At 38.5% G+C, this 18,334-nt stretch overlaps 1 protein-coding gene and 1 long non-coding RNA gene across 12 annotated transcripts in view; one reads left to right on the forward strand and one right to left on the reverse strand.

Moving 5' to 3' along the window:
- The window catches only part of LOC106165260 (uncharacterized), a 95,644-nt gene that overhangs the window by 42,189 nt on the left and 35,121 nt on the right, over positions 1-18,334 (forward strand). Inside the window, exon 1 of one of the 11 annotated variants that reach the window (XR_015333775.1) lies at positions 14,944-15,294. The exons of 9 other annotated variants lie outside the window; for them this stretch is intronic. This is a non-coding gene — a long non-coding RNA (uncharacterized LOC106165260). Of the gene's footprint in view, positions 1-14,943; positions 15,295-18,334 lie in introns of those variants that run through there. One more of the 11 variants, XR_015333770.1, reaches the window with a different exon arrangement.
- Positions 991-16,847, reverse strand: LOC106165259 (uncharacterized). Its single transcript, XM_013543417.2, has 5 exons — positions 16,376-16,847; positions 15,774-16,046; positions 14,616-14,737; positions 13,442-13,839; positions 991-2,251 (listed from the first exon to the last, which is right to left on the reverse strand). Exons 1-5 carry the CDS (start codon positions 16,442-16,444, stop codon positions 1,560-1,562), a joined length of 1,554 nt encoding a protein of 517 aa, XP_013398871.2. The 5' UTR covers positions 16,445-16,847; the 3' UTR covers positions 991-1,559.

The following is an 18,334-nucleotide window of genomic DNA, read 5'->3' on the forward strand; positions in this document are numbered from 1 at the left end:
AAATTCTATTGAACTTCAGAGACAGTAACTTCATATTTACCGACCTTTAAGAGTGTCTGATAGCGCTACCCTCGTGTGTATTTAAAACGATTCCACGGCGAGTTCAATCTGGAGACATTTTTTTTTTACTATTAAAAATCAAATAATCTCTCTACAGAATCATGACACATCAAGGACGCTAATGACACACCTCCTTCCTCCATTTTCATTTCAAATATTAAGTGGCGAAAGCATTAAAGAACAAAAAATTCAAAGTGCCTCAAATGTCGACTTCATTTAAAATTCCACAGGGCAATCTATAACTTCGGGTTTTCTTTTCATCCGCCCCTCTAATTAGCACAAAAACAGGAATCCTTTTTACGTAGTTTATAGTCTCTGTGACGTACCACACACAGTACGCGGCACGACGGCTGTGAAAGTCGCTATATTTGAATTAATCCAGACATGAAACAACTTCATAACTTTTCTGAATAACCGTTACTGTTTTACTGAACAGATTCTCCCCGACAACGCCCCCAATACATACTTTAAAACAGAAAACGCAACAACAAGGGCATTTGTCTACCCGGCGTTCCGAGAAACCTCAATTTCAGCGTCGAAACTGTCATTCGAACTTCCCTCGATGACATCAACACAAATTCATAAAACTTTCACTTTAATCACGCGTATTGGTCTTAACAGAATTTTCTCAGAATTGTACGCCACCTGACATTTAATGTTCAATGTTATGAGACTTAAGGCTTTATATTCGATCTTTACGGATATTGCTTATCACGGCGGGTCTCGGCAGACTCCCTCTTAATTCTGCTATTTCAATTCCGAGCAGGAGCAAGGAGCATCCGCAACGCTGGAAATCATATTAGCCACTAATAGCGTTTAATCGATGATCTGCTTTAAAACACAAGGCCTTGCAGTAGTCATTACTTAACGACGCCATATTTACGTGACCTTTTTTTTACGTATTGTTAAATAGACCTTTTATTTGTAAACGTAAACCGTAGTAAACCGTAGTTAGGCACACAATTCTACAAGACAAGCTAACAGTTAAAGCCACGAATGTTAAACACTGACCTGCAATTTTACCACCAAGTTACATGATAATGTCGAACATTAATTGTGTATTGCTTGGCGCATTGCTTGACGCATTGCTTGCAGCACAGCTTGGCGTGCTTTAAAAATAAAAGCCTTGACGTTTTTAACCGAAAATCACACAAACAGTAAATCATACATGTAGCAAAATATAAAATTAAACAAACTTACCAACAAATGATCAAGTACATCCCTGATTCACACAATAAAGAATATGTTTCTGTCTCTATATGTCCTAATGAAACACTATTACTTATAAATATTGTAATGTGGCATACTTAATATATAATAAATTATCAATAAGAACATCACTAAAAATAAATTAATTCTTGCCTGACAGTTTTTTCGCTTAGTCCCATATGCCTGTGTCCCTGAGGGTGAAGTCAATCGTAAGTTTTTTTCTAGAATACATGTGCATTTAATGCTCCTCAATTATTTCACAGAAAGAGTCACGGAAACTTAAACTAAAATTACTTAATTTCTGTCTTAAGATGTGTAGGAAGTTTATTATTGATTTTCACCGAAAAAGCGCTGTACGGTAAATGTGTTGACGCGGGGTATGACCCACCCAACGTGCCAGACCGTAGAAGTCCCCCAGAGTTCGTGCTGACGGTGACAGCCCCTTCGGGAGGCATCACTGACGGTGTGACTGCCGCCGTGGGATGACCGCCGCTCGGAATGCTATGCGCATGCGCTGTAAGCCTGCTATACGCAGGGTGTGTGAGTCCAGAGGGTCGGTGTAAACCCGCCACGGCGTACGCACCTCCAAGACCCCACTGCAGATGTCCCTGAGCAAGGGACAAACCTTGACTGTGCCCCAACGAAGGCAGGGCTGATATCGAATGTTCGAGCTTTGCTCCCGGGGAGGAAGAGGTGCGCCTTTCAAGAGACGAGTCGGTTGACGTTGCTACGTCAGCCAAGGACCAAATTTTCGGCCTTGTTTCGCTGTAAGAGGTGGACGGCCTCGGAGCGTCCGCGGAGTCTAATTTAAAGAAATCACCACTCAAGTGACTAGATGATGTTTTGTTGTGAGTGTCCGTCTTTTCCTCTGTTTCAGCATGCAAACCCTGAGACTGTGAAAGCGATTTATCTTGGCGGCTATTGTTGGAAAATGTGCTTCTTTCTTTGGTTTCCTCGCCAGTAAAACCTAATCGTATGTCGTCTGAAAATATTAAAATATATTTTCAACAGAAACCTAAAATTTCAAGTCAAAACGGTGGTCTGAAGTAAAGAATGTAAATATTTATTAGTAAAGCACCAACCTGAATGGAAATATAGATAAACATCAAAATTGACAAAACTCTCGCAATAACAAATCAACGAGCAAATCCTATTCAAACTGCAATAACACAAAACATACATATGTATGAAAACTGAGCCAATTAAAAAAAATTAAATAAAGATAACACATAAAACTAAAAAATAAATTCAAGAATAAATAAAGACAGAATGAAAAAAATCATATTCCCATTAGTAAAAATAGAACGGCATTTTCGTTTTCTACGGAAAATTAACAAAATGGTGTAGCAAAACGATAAGAACTACTCAAAATATTTTAAAACATGTTAAGACCTAAGTTTCCAAGGCAAAAAGTAGGCCAAGTTGAAAAAAAAACCCCTGCACACACCAAGACCTTTTCATTCCAATAGATTAAGATTAAAGCGTACAGTGGTACAAGTAAACACGCAGAATAATGTCCAGTTCACACGATGGGTTTCAGATCTACGTCCTACATGCATACAACACGCACTGAACAGTTCTGCTTTGGTTAACGCGGTTCGTCAAAAACTCATCGTGTAAACTGGTCTCTACCAGTGGCAAGCGTAACTTCTATAGGCATAAACCTGTCATCACTGTCAGAAGCTAAATGTGCGTCTGAATTCCTTGCACCTCATAGACATGGGGTTTACGAGCGCAGGGGGGCAAGTACAAATCCACACATTTATTATTTGCGTGTTTTCCCGTTAATGGATCCTTTGTTTCCCCTAACAAAAACTTGTCCAAAATTTGTCGTCTCGTTTCGCGTCGCCCAGTTCATAATTTTTTGGGAGAAAAGTATCAATATACACTGGCGAGAATCCTCACAAAAAAGGGGGCTGTTATTTAAAAAATTAACTGTATTGGGTATTAAAATTAATATCATGTTAAATAGTCAAATGGCTAAATGCTTCAAAATGAATGAAAATAATTTAGGCTTTTCAAACGTTGAACTAACAATGTTAAATATTCTGGGTTTAATGTGTAAAAATCACGAATTAATTACTCCCGACAGTCCTCCCCAGTCTAAAGAATTTCCCCTAAGTTTAACTAACAATATGAAAATACCGGATATAATGAGAGAACGCAGTGAAAACAACGCCAGTCTTGAAGTTACCGAAGGCTAATATCCTAACCTACCGTACGTAGCCCAGACAATACCCTGTTGTTTTTGAAAATAGCTCTAAAACACAGCAAAATACACTGCATTGTATATATTATTAAAGTAAAACAGTGTCGCGGACTCAGTGATTGTTTATAGGGTGTATAGTGTGATTTGGACCACACTTAAGATTTTTCAGAAGTTCAAAAAAGATACTAAGCAGGGGTAAAAATGTTCACAAACTTTTAACTCAGCTTTTTTATCCGACCAAGTTATCATATAGTTTGAAGACACTTATAATAAAGTATATAAATAAAATTTTCTAATACATGGTGGTCTGAAATAACACTGTAGTATAAAATTGAGATTTTTCTTTCCAGATTATCTACCATTCATAATGTGCTACAGGCCACATTAAAACTAGGGAATAACTGATGAAATTTCCACAAGTTTCACAAAAATCAGCACTGTAACTCTGCATATCAATTTCTTAATTCGTAATCAGTCGATAACCTCATATTATGCACTTTTCAATCGATCATAAAGAGCCGCAGTAAGTATGTATTCTAGAGGTTATCGCAATAACTCAACTTGTGTTCATACATCAGTTTCGATGCCAACAAAATGAAAAAAAAGGAAATTCCTACGAGAAAATGGCATAGTACTACGCATACTATAACCGTGGGTTTAATAGATAGATTAACTGCCAAATTCTATGAAATGTAATTACTGTTTACAACCGCTGACATCGAGTATTACCACGAGAAAATGGCATTGTTCTCTTACTCGGCACGAGATAGCCGCGCGATTTAACGGATGAATCAACCGCTAACTTCTATCACGGGACTTCTAGGAAATGCTATTACTGCTTTTAATGGGAAGATAGTAATTTGCAAACATCCAACTTGGAAAAGAAAGAAAAATATCTGGACTGTCGTCTGCTGGAGTCTGTCTCGAAAGTCGTCTGCTGGGGTTTCAGAAATCGGGCATGAAATCGACAAATATGTCAATTTCCGTGTCGTCTGTTGGGCAGAAGACAAGCCGCGGGATAGACGAGGCGAAATAAAGAAAGTGAACTACATACATGAAATATGTGGTATGAGCCGAGTGCAATATGTTGCTGAACTACTCTCCACTCAGGAGCTGTGGACCACGCTACTGCCTTGCCCGATTCTCTTCTGTGCCATACTGTTCATGTTTTATATGTTTCAACTTTTCTTTGACTGTGAGTCTACGTCGTTGTACACGTTATTCTAATGTCAATTACTGCACGAATTATATTTCTGTGCGTAAACAGCTAAAAAAAATAACCCTTTTAAATAAAGGGGAGCAATGCGGTAAAAAATGCGTCTAGCTTGCGACCCTGGTGACCAATTTTACCCTGCAAAGGGGGCTCCTGTCGACGAAAAATGCCCTTCGGACAAACGGGTAGTTGCTCGCAATCTCTATTCTCATATATCATGGTTAGGACCACCATGAGGATTTGTGATTTTCACAGCTTTAAGTATCGTCTTTACGTTGAAATTTTTATTAGCAAGACCTTTCTACAAATTGGCCTCTCTTCCAACGTTGCCATACGTTTTGCCGTTCCGGGAGAGCATTTCGACGTGCTTTGTCAAGCACGGGGAAGAAAATATGTATATTGCTGCTTAATGCCGCTCGATAACCAGGCACATTTTTAAGTTAAATTTGACCAAAATACAGACTTACATAGTCAAATCAAATTTTAAAAAATGACGTCAGATCAGCACGATCAAGATATGTCCAAATTCAATTTCATGCCCTAAATCGTGTTAAAATTACTTCCTGATAATTGGTTTCGTTATGTCATGTGAGGAAGGAAAATATACCTTTACATTTTTAAAAATCTTATTTGGGATTAAAAAAAACTTTCTGTGTGGTGCCAACCAAAAGGTGTGTGATCCAGATTAGCGTCTTATACAAGGCTATATCACCACTGGAGATCATTAATGTCATGTCATAACAAGCAAAAACACCAGGTTTTAGACACTCTCTGCAAGTCTAGAACGCCCAGAATTTTGTGGGAGAAATTATTTTAACGTATATGATATACCAAAGATTTTATTCAGAATCTGTAAAGTTCTCTCACATTGCCGTTTCATCCACTCAAATTGGCGTCCAATATCAAATCACACGAAATTAAACTGGACTTTTGGAATTCTTAAATTTTGTGAACATGATGTGAATAAGCCACTAAGTAAAATGAGTTAGAGGTAGTTAAGACACGGGTCTTGAATAAACGGGACTACCAAAATAGTCTTCATAAAGGACCCACTAAAAGGTACGTGAAAAAAGGGGTAGGCCTATTTTAATCTGAAAATATATTAGATTTTTTAACTTCTAGTATTTTAAAGTGAAATATCAAACTTTAAGTCGTTGGGATAGCTTAAATCTGAGCGAAAGGAATGATCTGATTAGCTGCACTAAATATTTTGTACTAAAAAAAGAGAGAATAAAAAAAAAACGGCGCGTGCCCAATGGCTACTGTGTATCGGTGTGAGGGAAAATAGAATCCCTCTGTGTTTACGCCATTCTAACTAAACCGGGGATGAAAGAGGAAGTCTGTAAAGTTGAAAAGAAACTCCTGAGGCAATGTATCACAGAGTTCACACTTTCCCCGTCGATTAAAAATCCTGTTTAGATGTCTGATAGCTTCAGCCTAGAGAAACGAGGCTATGTCATGTAGCAGACGATCAAATTATCCAATCACCTCCAAGAAGACAACGCTCGATTGTGCTTCCACAATGGACGATCCTCCACGTAACCTCGAGCCAAGAGAGAAATTATTTTCGAAATGCGAGTCACATTCCCCTAGCTTCCCTTTGAAATCAACAGACACCATAGCTTGTTTTACTCACATCAAAAATGAGATTTCACACAGAGATCGAGGTCACTCATAATATTTGATGAAATTAAAGCTATTGTTTACATGGCTCTTGTTTGCCCTGGGTAACTGGATTGAGTTCAATAAAAGGAGTTCGTGTTACAGTGAAAAATGGGATCTGGATGGGGGTCGATATGAGTTGACAACATTATACTTTTTTGAATGCTTATATATGTTACACATAACGTTATCAGGACGAGAAGAACACCTGAAAACAAAGCAAATCGATAGTCACAAATGAGTTGTGTACTTGTTAATACGTCTAGAATCGGCAACCGTGGCAGAGGAGAGGCTATTAGCTGTTTCTAAAGAGGTAGCAGAAATGTTTCTTTTATGGAAAAAATGAAAAAAAAAATTACTGGATACACTAAGAGGGGGTAGGGGTAGCGAGGGGATAGTGTTTCTGGCTGGATGGGTAGGTGGGTGGGGTATCAAGGGGGAGGGGGTATTCCTACATGAAAGGAATGAAAAAACATTGCTGACAAGGTTTACTCACTGTTAAATTATATTTCTTATGAGTGTTTTTTTTTGACAGTTCAGGACATGCCAAATTAAGGTAGTGATTTTAAAAGCATCTCAAACTGGCCCTATCATCCATTTGCCTGAATATATTATGGATCCATAGATCAATCCATAAAGAGGATCTGAGCCTTTCAAGCAATTTTCTCTCGTACCCAAATTCATCACCATCTTGCACTCTAAATGAGCAGGTCCATCACACTCATCATGCTATAAGCAAAAGTTTAACACCCGTTCAAAAATGAAATCGACAGTAAATATGTCAGCATGGAGAATGCTGGAAAATAAGTCGAGTTGGCAATACTGACCCCCTCCTCCCAGCCCCCCCCCCCCCCCCCCCCCCCCCAACACACACACACACACACACACACTTAATCTCCCGTCTGAACAGAACCTCAGATGACAGACCTGGGTACCTGTTATCTCTCCTTAGGTTATCATATCAGTGCGGCCGATTCGTGTTGAGAACAACACACGGCCTTCCAATGCCGGCGATATCAACCGCAGACACTTGAAAAGGATTGGGACCGATTTTGCGCGTGTACGAAGTATGGCCGCCCTCTAAAGAGAAGGGCTTAGGATGAAATCCCATCACACAGATATACAGGGTCTATCTTTGTCTATTTGTATGAAGAGATGGGCTAAAGTAGCACGTGTACGTAGTATGGCTGGTTTCAGTTTAGACAAGATTAAGATGAGATCCAAACTCACATGAGCTCTGTCTAAACCGTTGTCTTAGTGCTACTTTATTGTGTGTAGAGATAGAAAGAGATTTGAGGGGATACTGTGAAACCTAACACACCTGCGTTAACTTTTACACAAGCCTCTTCACTCTGTTCGAACTGATCTTTCCCATTGTTCAATGCCTCCGTTGTTTAAATGCTGGCTGTAGTCGGTAGACTTTGCTGGGGTTACTGCGTTTCTGAACTTCTAAACTGGAAAATAAATCTACCCCCAGATTAAGAGTTCAGAAATCTGCAAATCATGCTCCTCAGATAGAGGACACCAAAATACTACTGCAGTGTATCCCCAATAGGTCTGAATGTGAAATTTCAAAGATAAACATCACTGGCTCTGTCCGCCATTTTTGGAGGTTGTGTTGGAGATTACATGTGGCAATATCTCATCCCCGTTCACCACACTAAAGTACCACAGCTTACTATCAGAAAGTAATAGACCTGTTATTAACCATTAATCCTTACAGAATCAGTCAACAATGGTAAACATTGTATTCAACTACAGCGTGCTAAACAGAACCCAGCGAATTCAGCGACGATGCCAAATACTCTCATTTACGAATATTTTATCCGTTTTGGCTATCGATTCCTTCTATTTACAGCAGTTATTCCAATGTTGATAATATGATAAACAGTGCTGTAATCTTGGCAACCCTCTTTTAAGAGCAGAAACCGTTACACAGTAATATAAGCCTACTCCGTTGTGGAGATAGAAAACAGATATAGACTTAGATGTATCACAGATAACTTTTTTTAGAATCCAATACTACGGTGTTTCGAATTAAACAACCGCGAATGGCCGTTTTCTCTTGACATATATGTATGAAAGTACAACGGTAAAGATAAACAGAATGCAGGTAGTATTTTTTCCCTTTAGATTGTGATTAGTTTCACCATATATATATATATATATATATATATATATATATATATATATATATATATATATATATATATATATCTGCAGTAGAGTAACGCTATGTAACCCATAACCGTCGAGTTACAAAGTGCCCAGCTGTGAGGAGATATAGCCTGGCCTTGGCCGTAGTTCAAAACGAACATGTTTCCAACATGCTGGAATCATGTTAGAACAAACATATACCATAGGAATGGTTAAATCTAATATCAGGGAACAGGTTTGATGGACCTTAGGTTACCTATCATTCATTATCTGATCTTAATTCTACGACATAGTAGTACAAGCCCACACCATAGGACTGGCTAAATTTAATACCGAGAAACAGGCTCGTTGGCCGTAAGGTTACCTTGCATTTATTATCTGTTCTTAATTTCGAGAAATATATCGAGGATATTAACGGTTGCCAACAATTCAAATATCAAAATGAACTGGTCTTAAATCCCTCTCACTGTTGGCTATATTACGCCCGAAAGCAAAACAAATTCTGAGTCAGATTTGGCAATAGTGCTTGTAAAGGAATAGTTTGTAAGATTCCTTTAAACAAATTAAATAAATTTAAGAGGATGGATTCTTAGACTTAAGACTATTTAGTTAGAACGTCTGGTTTGTTTATTGTTTAAAATGTTTGCCAAATTCTGTGTAATTGGAGCTCGACTGGCCACACACAATGTCCACATATAAAAACTGTTAGCCATGCTTACACCTATTGTATTAATGCTTAAAAACATTCAATGACCAGGGAAATAACAATTTATTACGGATCTAATGGGCATATTTCGAAATATGGAGTAAATTTAGTGTTAATTTTATTTTTAAAATCTTTGAATACTTGATCTGTATGGCGTACAATTTGCTGTAAAAATTCATTTGGGGGAGATATTTAAAATCATGTTCAGTTTCGTCCAAATCTGTAATATTTTTTGAAACCCTCACGTGAGAAATCACTTTTGAAGACATTTATAATTTGACCTTCATTTCGTGCCAGTGAGTAGCACGTGGAATGCGAAGAAGACACAATGAAACCATTCATAATTTGGTGTGAATGTCGTGAAATGTGTGTAGGCTTGACCCACATTGCAAGTATTTACCAACAAAACAGTCCGGTCTGGTCGCGTGGTAAATATTGGACGAGGCTTGAACCAGGCCAAATATACACAGAATATATCATCGCCAAACACACAGAGGCTTAAATCAGCACATTATGCACAGGTGAAGCTGCTTAACAAATACAAAATAACGATTTTTTTATGTTTTGTTTTTAATCACATGAAAACAAATGTACGTTTGAAATGTTGACTGCCTAACGTATCCAAACTCTGTTTTCACCGAATTTACCAGGGGGTCAAAGATTCTCTACAACGAGAGACAGGTAAAATCCACAATACAGCACAAGAACCGTCTTCAAAACAGCCTGTCATGAAAATTTACTAGACTACTTGTTTCGATTCATTACACTGACAGTTTCCACATATAAGTTACCCTTAACGAACTTGACTGAATGAAAAGGAAAAAGATCGGAAAACATAAAACCAGCGAGGTTCTTGCCCTCTGATCAGGGTCTCCCAATTCTTCACTCTTTTGGTTTGAGTGAAGTTGTTAATGATTGGGATTGGAAGTCTGAGTCAACTTAAAAGTTCAGAGAAATATTGCTAATGAATACGAGGCAGCAATAAAGTTAACGGAGGATACACTGAACCCCAGAAATCATGAGGATTAAAAGCTGACTTTTACCACCAAGGGGCGTGCATTAAAGAGACAGCACAGAAATAAATAGTAGAAATACATTTACACAATCCAGAATAATCTCAATACACAGACAGTACATGTTAATACAATTAATTAAAAATAAAAAGACATAAAAAAAATTTGGTATACACTTTTGGTTTTATCCAATCGTTACTTAGTATAGACACATTCAGAATAACACACCAAGTATTCAGGTAGCGTTCACTCCCGGATTAAATCGTTTGAATCTGATGCGATCTTAATGATGTAGTGCGTACACATTGCATTTAAACTGATGTGCACAAGGCATGTCGCCTCGGGAAGAAATGTCTCTCATTTGTATTTATGTAAAAACAGCCAATTTTCTACTGGTATATACTTATGTAACGTTATATCAAGTAAATGACCAATAATTGATATCGATATTGAAAAGACAAAGGCCATATTTGGTCACTTCTAGTTGATAATAGGATGGAGGCGCTCCTGCGCACCGTGAATTGGCTATATTGGTTTTAACATGGGTTTTAGTACTGCCATAAGTTACCCCTTATGTGATGTATAGCATTTTTCTGATGGGGCTGTTATGAAGAAAACTGGATTTATTTGTGTTATACAAGTACCACTTCTAAATATCTAATAACTTTCGTCAATCGCCCAAGTCAGAATTCACACTTATCCTTTATCTTAAGAAAACTAGGGAGCTTAACAAAAATGCCTCGACTTTTGTTGATTTCGTGCACCACATAAATGGCAGTTGTATAAGAAAAACATTGTACAAATTGAAAATCAAGAAATCAGTTATCCGTTTTCGTCATCCTCACTCCCAAAACGAGTAAAAAAAGAGACACTTTGTTACTGCCTGAATAGCAGATCCCGTATTGCGGGGTCTATTCATCACCACTTCTACTCCCACCTTTCTCTCCTTTCATTCTCTCTTTACTTTGGTGTCTCAGTCTTGTGTCACGGTACGTGTTCTAGGTTTATCAGATCGAACTCCGGCTACGCTGAATTCTCCTTGGATTTCCTATTGATAGCATCGGTATCAAATCAACAAAAACTAACACGAACAGTCTCGTGTAAGACATCACTTCGAGGCGTTCTCTTTATATTTGAGCACGGGAGCAAAAAATAGAGCTCCGCCGCCAGTTGTTGGATTGCCTTTAAACTCGACAAACATGGCACAGAGTAATGAAAACACAAAAGAAGTAACCTTTCACGGACAATGGGGAACATGGCATTAAATCGCCCAAACATGGATTCTATAGTGGAAAGCAGGCAGGAGACCACAAAGTCACAAAGCCGGAGTGATATTGTACACTTTAGTAATAAAGCAACAAAGAGTTGTAAGCTAACGCGCTATAATAATGCATTGTGGTACTTTAAACGGTTTGTCATACAGGAAATAACGAAGAAAGGTGAAAGAGGGGGGGGGGGGGATGAGAAAGATAGATCTCTTCAGGAAAAGAAGCCCCTATTTTAAAAATTTATTTTTAGATGAGATAAGGTTATAAATCACGTGACTAGAAATTATTTTTTAATTTAAAAAAATGGGTACAAGATTTTACGATAAACATAACGTCGATGATTAAAAACACATGTCAATGTTAACCTTAGCGTTATGATGAAAAATTCAAGCCATAAGTTTATAATTCCATTTTATCACTAACTTCAGGGTGAGGGCAAGTGGGGCTTTATAATGAAAAACCTACTAAAATAAAATAACAGTGCCCCTGATTCACCACAACACAAGTGCTCGACAGTGCCGCAACAGAGAAAGCATCAAATTTGTAGAAAGCCAAAATAAATAGGAGCAAGTTTTGAAATAAACCCAATCACGTGTTGCATATTTGATCACGCCATCTCGTAATAATTCCCATGATTTCACACGCATATACTCTCAATTGAAAGCAGACGACAATGTTCTAAGTATTATTATTGCTGTTAGCCTTTATTCAAATGGAATTCTCGTGAAGCACTCCTGCGAAATAAATCTCATAAGTTGCCTTGTTGTTACGTGACGAAAAATAGTATCAAATCACTCGACGTTTACGTGTATCCCAAAAAAAATCAATCTTGGGCCTAAAATTGGCTCGAAATTCATATCTATATGTACAAAAATTTTAATTTTGTTGAAATGATTTATTGGCATTTCAAATGTAAATCAGTGTAAGATTTAAAAAAGAGAAATAATATTTCAATTCAATTGTAGTTGAATATTAGCATATATTCTCAAGCAAATAAGATACCATATAGTATGACATTTTCACCTTTAACCTACCCCGAATTTAAAAAGTATTTTTTTTTTAATTATTCGGATCCCCATCCCCCCCGTTCCATTATCTCCAATAAGGTTGTTTTCCAACAGTTCGAGTAATTTGGCATCATATTTTTGTGAGTAACTCACGCACTGGAGCAAAGTTCCGCTATCTTTTATTTAAATATTGACATTAAGGGCTCGCGTTCAACTGATGACTAGTTGTTGCAGTACCGTGAACTCGTAGTTCAGTTCATTAAAAACCTGAATGAATTAAGTCACCAAGCTTCAGTTAACACATGTAAAACTTTCTACACTAGCGCTGTTAAATGGGAATATTAAGATTGATTAATTCGATTCAAGAAAGTATTTTATCGTTTTTTATATTTATTAATACTTTCTAATTGATTTGAAATTTTAGAAGAAATAAGCTGATTTATAAAGATTACAGTTAACGATTTTTACTTATAAATTTTGAATGAGGCAACATATTACGTTTTCCTCTTAGTAAAATTAAATTTTGACGAGGACATTTGTAGAAGGAGAAAAAAAGGAGCATTTAGGGCAATCAATTTATCACACACACAGATTGAAATATGTTCACTTTAAATTTTAAACCGATAAGTTATAAAAATAGAAATATCAGGTTGAACAAAAACCCAGCGGTAGTCGAATTTAAGACGAATCACCCATTTATATTATGAGATTCTAGGCCTACACAATCCAAAATTAAGTGAATTTTAAGACAGCATGCCATGTGCGAAAAGTTGCGGTTTTCGTTTCGGAGATAGAATATAAATCAGTATTCAGAAAGGCTGGTGGTAGTGAGGAATCAGCGCACTGGGTTGAAATTATGCTTCATAACAAAAGCCTACATGTGAAAGACACCACTATTTGAGAACATACAATTTTAATCAGTCTTGCGTTCTCTTACCGTGTTTTTCAGAAATCTCCTCTTCCTTTTTTTCAACATTGTTATTTGTTTCATCTCTTCTTTTGTCTATTTCTTCATCACCATCCTCACCAATGTCCCTTACATCATCCTCATCTTCATCTTTGTCATTTTCCTCATCGCTGTCCTTGTTACTGCCCTCCCCACATCTATTCCGGGGGGACCAAGTCATTTTATTCTCCTTTTTCAGTCTCCTTCTTGCGTTTGCAAACCACGTAGATACTTGTGTCAAAGTCATCTTCGTGATTATTGCGAGCATTATTTTCTCTCCTTTGGTCGGGTAGGGGTTCTTTCTGTGTTCGTAAAGCCATGCCTTTAAAGTGCTTGTTGTTTCCCGAGTTGCGTTCTTGCGGCGCGCACTATTTAAGTCGACTCCAAAGCTGAAATCATAGTAGACGATGACAGTCAAGCGCTTGTTTTGTGAAAGCTCGCGGGGTCCCCTTTCATTTATTTCATTTCTTTTTAATTCTGTTCGGTGGACAGCTCGTTTTTCATTACAATGTGTCTGGTAATACAATTGAGAAAAAGATGTGCTTCGCCCTCATTTCCTATTTAAATTATAATTTCATTTGAGGAGCGTGCCTAAATCTGGGGTACACTGTAGCTCACAACGCTGACGACACGTTCATTTCGTGATCCGCCATATTGGAAAATTCCCTGCACTTAACTAGAACCGCCAAGAGACGTCCATTAAGCCAAATATTAATTTGATTAAGCCTCTTATATCGGAATAATTGATGAGATAATGCCCCAATTACTCCTTCTTCATTAGTCTGGGTTTGCCGTAAAAAACCGTCAAGCACTGCAGAGGGTGGTTGAACAAGGCTTACCCTTGTGCATTCCCAGACACGTAGAATATAGCTTGGGATATAGGTCTATTATAGCATTTGAACTTTCTGTGACTTGTGTCGTTGTAAATAAATGGTTTTAAACTAACCTAATAGAAGCTAAAAATGCTACTAATTTTCATAGATGTAAGTTAAGTTTATCTCTTTAAATTTAATCCAAACTTAAATAGATCCCCACTTAGGTATAATTCAAAATTGCACTATCAATAATTTTGTATTCAGAGTTTGGGATTATTTCTCAAACAGCGCACTTAAGACTCTTAAAAATAAAGTTCAAATAACAATTTATTAAATATATTTTTGTGTACCTGGATCCATAAGGATAGGCCGCCGCGGCCGCCGCCATAGACGTCGGATCGTAGGGATAGCTGTATGCAGAAGGCTGCGGCAGACCCCGCCATGACTCGCCCCCCTCCTTTATATCGTAATTCTGAAGATTAATATAAAATCTAAATGCATATAAAAAACACACACATATCATTCATTTTTTTTTACACAGATTGTGTACGGATATAGATAGAGGGGCAAGCAAAAGGTAAAGCTGAATACTTGGAAATATATTATTTTATACATACATACATGGAAATAAAAAAAAAAAAAAAGATTTGAAAAATTACGAAAAAAATTTAATAAAAAATGCGCATATCAATTGGATAAAACGAGCACACTTTTTACGATAAAAACTCAGCCTGTGCTGTTCTTCTACACTCTAATAACCCGGCGGCACAATGGCGTCTAATTTCCGCTAGATTCATCTCAATGCCTTAGTCGACACATAATAAGCTTATATTACAAAATCTTCTCTTAAATTTCCTGCGCTGCGAACATCAGCGACGCGCAGTATTTTGCTTCTATCCTCTGTCAATAAAGCGCAAATCGACTTTTCAGCGATTTCAATTTTGTCCTGACTCGAATCAAGCTCGGAGAGTAGATGGGTTCAGTTAATCTGACCTACGTGGCTCTTTTACCGCAGAAAGCTATCTAAAGGTGAGTAATATAGCGGTAATTCTGTTAGATATATATCGCTGGCGTTAAATGGGCGTAATCAGCAATTGTTTAACTGTTTGCCAATTGCCTCTAATCTGGGTTAATTGTCACACGAATGGTGAGAATAATCGCATTTTAGATAGGATCGTTTTCAACTGAGATTATCGCTCTCGGTCTCGTGCCTTTTTATCCTTCATCAAGCGTGCCCAAAGATAAAATGAAACAAATATTTTGATTGAAAAATAAAGGAACAAAAAGTAAGCCATTCATTAAGAATAAAAAAATACACATAATGTTAAAAATATTTATATGACCCTTTTCTGCAAATTGGGTCGAAAATGTGTTTTTAAGATCAACTCGCACAGAGGGGGAATTAAATCTATCCAATTACGTCACTTGACTTATACAGCAAGTGTTCCACATATTACACCACACATCAGAACCATATTGTACTCTCTTAAAAAGATAACCGCACGTACCAGAGGCGAGTAGAACGCCGAAGGATCTGCTGGGTGCCCGAACGCCGACATGTACCCCTGTGCAGCGTACGCCGCCGCTGGCGAGTAGACGCCGTCCGGTAGGCCTGTGACGGCCCGGGGGTAGGGGAGCAAGCTAGGGCTGTATTGGCAAGAGCACACCGTCTGGCCCGTGTGAGGGTCGGTGAGGATTGCTCGACCTGTCTCGCAGCACGGCGCAGACGCCGACGTTGCAGTTACTGAGGGTGTCCCGCTGGCAGCCGCAGACATTAAAAACTACAACGTACAATATAAAGGGATCATATGATTTGTTCATCAACGAATGATTTCAGTCTCGATTCTAATTGTTATTAATTATTTTGTTATTAGATCTTTTGAAGCCAAAGGCCGTGCACTCCGCCAAGGAGCTCGCAGCGTGTTTATTTTTCCGCAATAAAAACAGTCACTTAACCCTTGACGACCTACCCAATTAGAATTGCCCAAAAATTAATTTTACGATCATCTAAAAAAATCGTCCCGGTCGCACCAGGAATTTATTTAACCCTACAAAGAATTCTAGGAACTTGTGAAGCTGTAAGAATAATAAATCCCTTGTGAGTTCGTACCTGTGTTGACCCGATGGAAGAAGCGACAGAAGGGAACGCCGCGTAGCCGAATTGCGGGTACGCCGACATATTGTCAGTTTACCCTGGGTGCCTTAGAATCTCAGCCTGATACGGGGAAAGAGGAGCCTTCGTGTCGAAGAGCCGACGCACGGAGCAAAAAGGTCATTCGCGAGCTCGCCCTCTTTCCGACTCCCGCTAAGCTGTGTTTGCCTCTAGCTCTCTGCACTCCGGTCTTTCTCTCCTGCCCTGCCCTTAAAATACGCGATTACTTGTCCCGGGGCGTTGAGTTAATCCAAGGAGAAAGAATCAGTCGCAGTATGGAACGTGTCAAAACATGGGAACCCTTTAGTCCGTGATCAGTCATAGAATATGTCAATATTATACAGGCCGGATAGAGCGATTATTTCACTCAGTATCCCTGGTTTAGCTTGCACTTGGGCTCGTGTTGGAAGTGGGTCTTAACTCCATTGACAACGCTCCAATCGCTGCCCCTAACCCACTGAAGCTGACCTAACATGTAACCCTTCCGTTGATTGGTCTTCACCTCAGTGTAAACAAAAAACACGGAGAAGTGTTTTGTCAATAGTAATTTAAGCTCCGCCTGTGTCGAGGTTATTGGCATTAGTTATGCCCCTCCCACTTTTGCAAAAGAAAAATCTACTAAAATTAAGAAAAAGTGTTTAAATTCATACTTTTTTCTTTTGGAAATGGGACGAAAAAGTTTTACCCATGTTGGCTGTCCAAAATGATTAATACGCACAGCATTTTTATAAATTCAAGCAAAACTGATTTAATAATTCATGACATGTACACGAGACCAAGGCTTGATTTACAGCTGACCAGTGGCTACCTAATCTCTGACCACATGTTCCGCTAGTAGTCTGTAACAAAATTACTGTACCGCCTAAACTTTAATTTTGTACATTATTTTAGATCCCCCCTGTGATATCAAAGAGCAGGAGCTAGCTATGACTGGTCACAGGAAAGTAGATTAACCAGGTAATGTGGTTGCTCTAGGTCTCAGTTGAAAAATCTTTCCGCTTATCAAGTTGACTTAGTTTGAGACGAAATGGTGGCTGCTGTTTACTTTCAGGGTCAACAGATTTGCATAGATGCATGACTGTTATCTTGGTTGTGTTTAACATGACGGGCCTTTGGCAGGTCCCGCATTTATCGCTGCCAGTTGCTGCTCACTCGCGGACACACTTCACCCCGACAGCACCTCGAGTCCAACGCGCGCCTTTTCACAGTTGTCCTTACAAAAAACGCGCGCTTTTTAACTACGTGCACAAGCATGCGCTCACACACTCAGCGCTAACATATGAAATGCTACTGTGCACCCAGATTTACGACCCAGAAGGGGACGCTAACCTTTGTTGACGGTCTTAAAGGAAGGCGGGACAAGCAATCAGTCGTCCCGCCCTAATCTTGTAAAGATCGACCATATATTGTTTGTACGGTAATTATTGATCGCGTAATACCAGGTAATGAGCAATTCAAGGGAGGTGCACTCAGCATGACCTTACGTAATTCCGTTGTTAAACAACTCCTCCGCGTTCTTCCCCAAATACAGGGCGCGCGTGCAGCAAGAGAGCCCCAAGAGAGCCTATCCCCGTAATCTGATATATTTTGGGCATCTCCCTACTCTGCTTTCACTATGAATTAGAAATATACCAAGCACAGCAAGTAACGATGAACTCATCTGTCGGCTAGTAAATTAATTTGAAAACACATATGCAAATATAAGACAAAGATCGTTATTTAATAAATACCCACATCTTTATCATTTCTTTTGAGGGAGGATGCTATTGTTCTTAAAGAGAAAAAAAAAGGACGTCTAAATCAAACTAGAGTTAACCACGAGAATACGTTTCTGGTATTTAACACACGTTCAGAACGCACCAGATCCTTTTATCTCTTTTTTTACTGACCACGTACCCTGAGGGAAATCCAGCCAAG

The sequence above is a fragment of the Lingula anatina genome, chromosome 4, assembly GCF_051362555.1.
Source record: "Lingula anatina isolate TDL-2025a chromosome 4, LinAna3.0, whole genome shotgun sequence".
Taxonomy (NCBI): domain Eukaryota; kingdom Metazoa; phylum Brachiopoda; class Lingulata; order Lingulida; family Lingulidae; genus Lingula; species Lingula anatina.

Coding starts and splice junctions, on each gene's coding strand:
- LOC106165259 (XM_013543417.2), bottom strand. CDS start 16,444: ATGTCGGCGTACCCGCAATTCGGCTACGCGGCGTTCCCTTCTGTCGCT. Junction 13,840..14,615: donor GCCTATCCTTATGGATCCAG/GTACACAAAAAT, acceptor CTATGATTTCAG/CTTTGGAGTCGACTTAAATA. Junction 2,252..13,441: donor GGAGATTTCTGAAAAACACG/GTAAGAGAACGC, acceptor TAATATTTTCAG/ACGACATACGATTAGGTTTT.